This window comes from Rhea pennata, chromosome 3, assembly GCF_028389875.1.
Source record: "Rhea pennata isolate bPtePen1 chromosome 3, bPtePen1.pri, whole genome shotgun sequence".
Lineage (NCBI taxonomy): Eukaryota > Metazoa > Chordata > Aves > Rheiformes > Rheidae > Rhea > Rhea pennata.
The window spans coordinates 79,860,484-79,869,590 of NC_084665.1; the positions used below are offsets into that span (position 1 = coordinate 79,860,484).

The 9,107-nt window shown below is 42.1% G+C and overlaps 1 protein-coding gene across 1 annotated transcript in view; it reads left to right on the plus strand.

Moving 5' to 3' along the window:
- The window catches only part of SCML4 (Scm polycomb group protein like 4), a 49,511-nt gene extending 43,771 nt beyond the window's left edge, over nucleotides 1-5,740 (plus strand). The window contains exons 6-7 of the mRNA XM_062570991.1: nucleotides 626-771; nucleotides 5,615-5,740. Coding sequence (XP_062426975.1) covers nucleotides 626-771; nucleotides 5,615-5,740 — 272 coding nt within the window. The remainder of the gene's footprint in view (nucleotides 1-625; nucleotides 772-5,614) is intronic.
- The last annotated feature ends 3,367 nt before the right edge of the window (nucleotides 5,741-9,107 follow it).

Below are 9,107 nucleotides of genomic sequence, written 5' to 3' on the forward strand. Positions count from 1 at the left end.
TGGGCTCATACCATTAAAAAGTCACACGTGCAATGTTCATCTTAGCATGTTTTAGTAGCTCTCCAAATAGGCATTCATTGGGGACCCCCAGCTTGGTGAGAGCCTAAGATTAGGTAGATATTGATTAGAAATACTTCTTTAAGCTCCAAGATAAGTCTGAAAATCTGAATGCTAAGAGAAAAACTCTTTCCTAAATACCCATTTTATCTTCTAGCCTTTGCATTCAGTGGTGATCTCCTTTGTTCAGTGCCCAAGCGCTTTCTCTCCAGGTGGGAGGGTGGTGTCTTCTTGAGCCAATATCCCCATTGCTCACAGATCAGACAGCAAGAGCAGCTCAGTTTAAGAGCCTGACAGCTGGCACATTTTTCCTTCCCCATCAGGAACCTGAGGATTTTGTGCTTTTTAACACAATTCACCAGCTGGGATCATGTCTCCTGGTAAGTGCTCAGATAGGAAACTGCCAAGTCCCCTTCTCTCCCTGCCTCACTATCTCAGGCTAATACTCACACATGCAGATCCAAAGTCCCTGGCGGTGTAAGGCTGCCATACTGCTGCACACTCGCAGACCAAGAAAAGCACTGCATACCATTGTAATGTGCTGTTATGGGCTTTTTTATACTGATAGCCTCAAGTCCTTCACCTGAAAGACAAGACACGGCTCGGCCATCAAGCAAGAATCCTTTGACCTGGACTGTGGATGACGTGGTTTGGTTTGTGAAGGATGCAGACCCTCATGCTTTAGGTCCCCACGTGGAGCTCTTCAGAAAACATGTATGTAAAAGGCTGCCATTTGTGTATCTGGATAATTTATGCCAAGTGCACAGGCACTCCCAAGAGATGGCCATCACACATTACACCCATGTCCTCAGCTGCCTTTGGCTGCAATAGGCAGTGTCTCAGCCAGGTTCAAGACAGGGTTGTGCAAGGAATTCAGCACCACTGGGAGGTTTAGTCTGAAGAAAGGTTCACTTATCCTTCAATAGGAAGACCCTAATTATGTCTTTATAAAATGCTTACTATCTGCTCCTAACTACGCCAGTTAAATTGTTTCTGTGCCAAGCCTTAGAGAAAGCACAGAGGATCTGGTGCTCATTTTTCAATGTCAGATTGGCACAAAAAGCCTTGCTTCAGTGACAATTATTTCCCAGGGTACCCGTGATTCTACTCTGAAGAGCATTTTCTATGTGTCTGTGGATATTTAGCAGGAGAAACCCAAAAGAGCCATGCTTTTCATCTTTATCACAGTATTATATAAGAATATAACTGAATTTAACAGACCTGCTTACTCACTGGAGAATATAACAGTTGCTTTCGCTAAGCAATCTCCAGTGGTGGAAATGATACTATCCTCTAGCATTTCAATTAGTAAAGGGAAAAGCTGTAAACATACATCTGATCAGGAGTTTCTTGTTTTGTTGCCATACATAGAGTTGGCACCACTGTATCTAATAGTATCTTTACACATCCCCTTATGCCTTCTTGATCAATTCAGTCTGACTCTGAAAATGGATTTTACCCTAAAAGTGATTCACCTGTGTTCAGCTGGAGGTCATACCTTCAGATGTAAGTGTCTAGACTTCGCCCTAAATGAAAAGAGCTCCCCAGCTCTGACCCCAATAAGCATTTCAGGTTGTAAAGCAAGGGAGAGAGTTTGATTGCCAGGTCCCGCTCCTTGCCTCTGAGCCAGCAGGGACTGGTGGGAAGATGAAGCTGCAGATAGGAGCCTAGGGAAACAACTGAGGACATCCAGCTGCATAACTGTGTAGGGTTTCCAGATATGAATGTGGCTGAAGAGCAGGGACAGATGGACAATAAGACATGTTTGTGAACACAGGTCTTGATGTCTCTTTACCCTACATAGGTTTCAAAGACATTTACTGTTCTGCAGGCAGTTCAGTATGATGAGAAGAGAAGGTATGAGTGTGCCAGGACCAAACCTGCGGTTATGCGTCAGGTGCTAACCTATTTTCTCTGCCTACTGCAGATAAGTCAGATCCGTCTTGTAAGTTGCCTATGAAAATGTGGCACAAGTTGGCCATGAGGACAACAGGCAGAGCATTGGAAGGTTCTAGGAAACTTGCTTTGGCATGAGACTGACAGGAGGGGCTGTGCATCAAGAGACAATCTGCCTTTGAGGGAGAGAGAATTGTCATCGTCTTCAAGGCTTGCAGGTGCATCCCAAAGAAAAGTTCAAAGCTAAAGTTGTAAGATACGTACAGTACAAAAGCACTATGTTGGTGCAGTTCACATTTTTAGCAAAAGCCGGCACAGTATACTTTTTATATGGCAACAGGGCTGTGTCACAGCCTATGCAGTTACTGGGCCAGCTGCACTGAAGCATGCCGCAATACTGCAGATGCTCTGTGACCAAAGAGATCGAGCTAAACTGCCACTAAAGACTGTTGCTGTCATCCTTTGTGAACACCTCACACCTACTGGTTGTACTTATCAGTGCTTTCCTTGTAAAATATGCAGTAGGTCTGAGAAGTTGAGCAAAATTACCACACAACTCAATTCAATTACGCCTTCGAGTTATATATGTCCATGCAATTTTTCAGGCTTCAAATCTCATCTGGATTAGCATGGAGACCCCAGGGGTGAGAGACAAGTGATTAGTCCATTAACCTTAGTCATATCTTCCTGTATGTTCAATCTTTCCATGAAGCAGGTGCATAATTTACTTAGAAGCACTTACTGTCATTGACAAGGCCCAGCTATCACCTAAAATTGTCGCTTTGGCCATCAATTAATCTGAGCTATGACAGTGGGAGGGAGAGGATGGTAGGACCATGAGGAAGAAAAGGGTCAGGGGAGGAATACTGGATGAGGACGGTAATCTTTCATGTCATTATACGAAAAAAAGACTACCAGGATTGGGGTGTTGACTGTAGCCTGTGGAGTGGGATCTCCCAGTGTGAAGTAGGAAGCTGTAGTCTGCACAGGTCATAGCTGCAATATGCATTACAGGATCAGTGTGGTTCTCGCTCTGGTCTTCTCAGCAGAAGCTTTTCTTATTGCCAAGACACCGAAGGAGCTCTCACAGGCAGCTCCTAAGAGTCCACCAAGACCATGAAACTGCCCACTACCTCCCCTCTGCTGTTTCCTTATTCCCTCAGCAGGGCTGTGTGACAAGGAAAGGCTAACCCATACTTGACAGATCTTTTGGCCTCTCACAAAGGAACCACCAGCCTGGCAGAGATCTCACAGCACCACTCGGCAAGACCTTTTCTCAGTAAGAAGCAAGAGATGGCTGAAAGACTGAGGAAGGGAAATAGGAGGAAAAAGAGTTGCAAGGAGAATTAGCAGGTGGAAAATTCAAGCTGGAAGGGATCAAAGCAATGTTATGGTCTGACAGTTTAATTATGGCCAGTGATTGACAAATGCATGTATGAAGGAGACCAAAATCTTTGAGTTTAATGTGATTAATCCCATTTATTCAAATAGCAAGCTGCCTCTGCGTATGCCAGACATGAACATGCATCTTTTCCTAGACCTCCTTCACATCGATTGTTTTAGCATTGTCCACTGAGGTGACCACTCGCTGCACTCTTGTTGCAGGTGGTGGCATGATCAGGAGCTTAGTATCTATTCATGAGATTGCAGAGTGGAAAAGAGGGAATTTCAGTCCTGTTTGCTGTATAGATCCTCAAGTCTTTGATTTCAATCAAAATTAGATGCTTAAATACCCATAAGGATCCAGACTTTCATCTTACTCATTAAAAGCCTGATCCTGGAAGAGACACACAGCCAGCTACAATTCTTGCTCTCATTACATAAGATTTCTTTAGGGACTGCTCTGCTTTTTGAATAGCATCCTCAGAATAAGTGCTGCAGGGAACAGGGACAAACTCATTCTGGCAGACAGAAGCTGTATGTTTAATTCCCCAAGTACTATCACCTTGCAGCTCCTACCTCAGACACCATTTGCTGCTCCCATCCCCTTGCCGGGACACGGCAGCGTTCTGCAATGTTCTAACTTGCAGTGAGCCAGATCTCAGTTCATGTGAAACAAGCTCATTGCACTGATGGCACTGATCTAATTCAAGATCTTCTGCAAGAGTTACTGCATACTTGTGGACCACGCTGTAGAATCCTTCCTTTTTAATTATTTTTTAAAAGGGCTGACAGAGTATTACAGTAGAAAAGTCAAGCCAACAAGCTGCACAGGGACACAGATAGTGTGGGACACTTAATTGGATATGAATGCTCCCTCCGGCACGCTCCTGTCATTTAATTTTGACCCCTCATAGTACTAATAAAGGAAATAATAAAATGCTGAACTCAACATTTAGAAATAGTTGCATTTGCACCAAACCCTTAACAGTGTTTTTACCCTATAGTATCATGGTTCCAGGAGTTTGTTTTCCATTGTTATACAAATATTAATTATATGTAACACTTAATATTCCCTTCCCTCAGCTTCCCTGAAAAGATGGGAAGGAGAGAGAGGGGGGAAAAGAGTTTCTATTATGAATGGAGTGGGGGTTGCAGAAAGAAGAGCATCAATTGATTGAGTTAGTCAGAAAGTGACCTTAACTGCTCATCAGCTAAATCACCTACTGAATGGAATAAAGATGGTCAGGGCAAATTAGGATCCATAGTATAGGCAATGAATCACAAGGGAAAGATCTGACCATCAGAAACATAGAATTCAATCTGTAATACATTATTGCATGGGTAAACGTGTGTATGTATGTACACATGCACATACAGCACTGGCTCTGATGGCCCAAGGATATAAGAGAGGAGGAGACTGGGGAGAGGTGGTAATTTTTGGCAGATCCAGATATCTGCCAAAATGGTCAGAAAAAAGCAGGCAAGCTTGGGATCCAAGAAAGGACAGTGTCTCTGAAAGCTTGTGTGCTTTCTAACCACGTGAGAGTGGGTGAAACAAAAGAGTCCATTTCCCTGCAAACGAATGCTTTGCTGTGCTCAGTTCAGCGACCTTGTAATTTCAAAAAGGTTTTCAAGCTAACAGGTCTGGGATAAAAAAAAAAAGAATTTGGGGGCAATTTCTGCCACATAGATGGTAGTTAAATTAAATTTGGATACATTTTACTAATAAATCCAATGAAATATGTAAGTAGCTGTTTTCTTCAATTTAAGAACAAGAAATAAAGATATGTGTTACTTGACAGAGGTGAATTGCAGATATGTGAAACATGCTGACAGTTAGTGACAAAGCTGGAGTGGAGATCTGGCGGTCCGTTATTAGTGGTTCGTGAGGCCACGTCTCTCTCTTGCCCTTCAGATCTTTCTCCTTCTTTCTCTCAAGGTCAATTTGCTCTTCTCAAAATTAGAATAGGGCATACAGCAATCCAGATGTTAAAAAATATATTTTTATAGCAGAATTATTGAAAACAGTCAAACCTTATGATTGCTTGAAAAATAAAAAATAATATTGATTAAAACCTCCTTTATATTTTCCTTTTTCCCCACCTTTTTAATGAAAGTTCAAAACGCGTACCAATTCAGCCAGCTCTAGTCTAAAGGGAGTGCGGTAACTGATTCACCTTGCTTAATGTGTCAGGATGTGGCTGCGCTCTCTTGCTGGTTGCGAGAGTAGAGGGCGAGTTAAACACATTTTGATTCTCTTTCTCTCTTTTGAAACCAGGAGATTGATGGCAATGCTTTGCTGCTGCTGAAAAGTGACATGATCATGAAATATCTGGGCTTGAAACTGGGACCAGCACTGAAACTTTGCTACCACATCGATAAGCTCAAGCAAGCCAAGTTCTAATAACTTCTTAAACAACAGCATAACCTGACCTGAATCTAGACAACAAACTAAAGGTAACATGTTGCCTTACAGACATGCATTCATTTGCGGATTGTTTTCCCCTCTTTTTTAATGGAGACTTTGTCTTTTTTAGCATTTGTACATCTTCATCTTTTTTTAATCCAATGAGGTGTCTTGGGCTGCTTTGTGTTAATAATTTGCCAAAAAGTATATAATTACAATATTTATTTTGTATCATTAATATTATTATGATTATAGTAAGTCCTATTTTTGTAATCAGAAGTGGGAAGTCAGAAATAAATACAGCTCTGGCATATACTGAGGACTGCTTGAAGATGATCGGAGAGTCCCTCACTTGCCATCAGTCCGCCTCTGAGGAATAACTGCTGACCTGCGTCGGCAGAGTTGTAGCGAGAGTGCACCACCACCACCACCACCACCGATGCGCGGGGCCTGGAAGAAATCCGGACTTTGGTCAGCTCTTGTCTTATGGGAGCTATCCCATGTCTTGCACTATCTGGAAAACTTGAATTCTTTAGTTAAAAAAAGGCGGGGGGAGAAAAAAGAAAGTAAAATTAAAAAAGAAAGAAAGAAAGAAAATAAGGGAAAGAAAATGTTTTCTTTGCAAGCCAAAGTACTCTTTTTCCACTAGAGGGAGCAGCCCTAATAGACTTCAGGCTGGAGCTCGGAGGACACGGTGCTTTCTGGCTGAGGAGCTTTGGCCATCACGGTTCTCCGTGTGTGTGGCACATCTCCAATTGTGACAAGGAATCGCAGGCTCCCGGCAGGATGAGTCCGTCACCGTTCACACATACCTGATTCAAGAGAAGCCCAAAGGCAGAAAGTGTTTCTGACAGGGCGTTTCCCGTTGAGCCGGAGAGGGGTGCACGGCTCCCGCGGCGACTGGCGTTCCCCGCAGCCCGCATCCTTCCTCGAGCCATTTTGCTCTGCTATATAGCTTGTGGCAGTCTTTAGGGGAAAAAATGGAAATTCTGGTTTTGTTTTTTGCTTGTGTTTTTAAAAAAGCAAGAGACCGGGGAGGAAGTGTCCCCTGCAAGGAGCTGGCGGTGCCAGGCACACTACAGTTCTGCAGTGCCGGTCGAGTCCAGGGCAGATGGATGCCCCAGGTTTGTTCCCTGGCTGAGCTGCAGCAGAGGGTGAAGAACCAAGCTTTAAGTCTCAAGTGGATTAAAAATAATATCTGCCTCTCACACAAAACCAAAGTGTGCTCATTGATATCACACGTAGCCAGGCCAGGAGAACAGCAGGTCTTAGGCTGAGGAGGTAACTTGTGGAGGGGGTATGCCCTCATTTTCGTCTTTCAGAAATTAGCATTATGAAGAAGGGGCACGTCCAGTCATTCAGTCTAAACCCTCAGTGGGTGGCAAGGAGTGGTAGCAAGTGTTTATAAGTCATACAGATTATTTGAGAGTCAGCCTTGACTGAACTGGGAAATGGAGTCCTGATAATATGCAAGACATCATACCGCCCGACTCCGTCTGTGGAGAACAGAATATTACCAAAAATACCTCATGTAATAACATTCAGTTTGATATACGTTGCTAGAACAAAACTCCTACAAGAAGATATCAGTTCAAAAACCAATTGTGAAAACACTTAGGAATATGTGTAACCACATCCCACAAGACTTTCACTAAACTTTTGGGGACTACTCCCTCAAATTAATAAAGTTGTCTATATATCCTTGCAGAACTGGATCTTCATGACTGATGGACTTTCAGCAAATTCTGTCTGCACATGGAAACACCTCTAAAATGAATAGCTGAACGAGTGTGTTAAATGAGAAATCCTATAATATTAAGTGACATAATACATTGAACCTTAAACATGCTGATTCTTGGAACTTAAAACCTCGGTTTGTATCCGCATGATGGGAACATCAGATGAGAACTATTCAGTTCATTTTTCACTCTGACATATTTTTTAATTAATTTTTCTTCCAAAGAGCTCCAAAATATGTAAAAACTTGCTGTATTAGTAATGCTACATTCAGAAAGTCCTCAGACAACCTATTTCTTTTTTTCCCCCACATACTTTTGAATATAGTTAACTGCTCTTTCAGAAAGGTGATTTTAATTTCTCCAGTGAAAACCCAGCTCACTGTAGTATATCAGTAATCAGAGCTGACTAGAATTTATCATCAGATGGCTTCAGTGCTGGAAAACACCACTTTGTCAAAATCAAAACTTTTCACAAAAGCATGTTGCTTTCAAACATAAAACTCTATCTAACTGAAACTACATTTTTGGTAATGTCAGAATATCATTTTGACATTTTAGATACAAAACTTTTTATTTCAAAAAGATTTTTTTATTTTATTGCATTTCCCTGGAGATCTCACAGCCACCCATTTTTGTTTTGATGAACGACAGAATTTCCTGCAAACAAAATGTTCCCATTCAGTTCTTCTTCTCACCTTCTCTTTCTTTCGTCTCCCCCACTCCAGACATTACAGCTAAGAAGCCCGTTAATACCTACACAGTATTTATAGTCTCCTAAGAGGCAGCGATGTTCTTACATTTAATATGCTGAAATAATTTTCATGTAGGGGTCTAATACAAACAGTCAGTGGTGCTATTTCATTTTATATTAAACTTTTAGGTATGACAGGACTGTTCAAGCCATGATATTTAATGCTCTGTCTTTTACAGGGGAGGCTTTTAGTGGATTCATTTTACATGTAAGTAAGGCTTATAACAAAAATTCCTTGCTGTATGTTTTTCAACCGAAAGGCAATTAGGAGGCAAAAATTATTGCAGCAATATTGTAATTATAACTAATTTTTCCCTCTCAAGTCTTGTCAGTGAGGGTAGTTAAGCAGCAGAGTGCAGAGCGTGTCAGGCCATTTTGCCAGAACAAGCACTAAAGAGTCAGAACATGCATGCCACTCGTTTTGCAATTAGCTGCTATTTTTGACATTGCTTGTACAAATTACTTTGCTTGCCGCTCTGTTTGCAGCCCTCCCTTCGGATCGTAGCCAGTCACGTTGCATTTTTGAACTGTTCCAAATGAGTGGGTGGGTGTGCATACCCCTAAGAGCAACACATGTGTCTGTTTTCTCCTTTTAAGGGCTCATAGCTGGATCGAAAGGCATTTCTGGTGCTTCAGGTAGTTTCAATGCTTCATGAGAATTTGCTTAAAAAAAAAAAAAGAAAGTAGGCAAACTCTAAGGATGTAGGGAGAGAGCTGTCCAGCATGATTAATGCCGATAGGAGCCCTTGAGACTGGCGCATAAAGCATCACTCTGGGCTGTTGTTGCCCTTAAACCAATCGCTGAATTTCTGTAGGTTGGCAGCAGGCTTCAGGAGTTACCTGTCTTTTCTTTTTTCTTTCTTTCTTTCTTTCT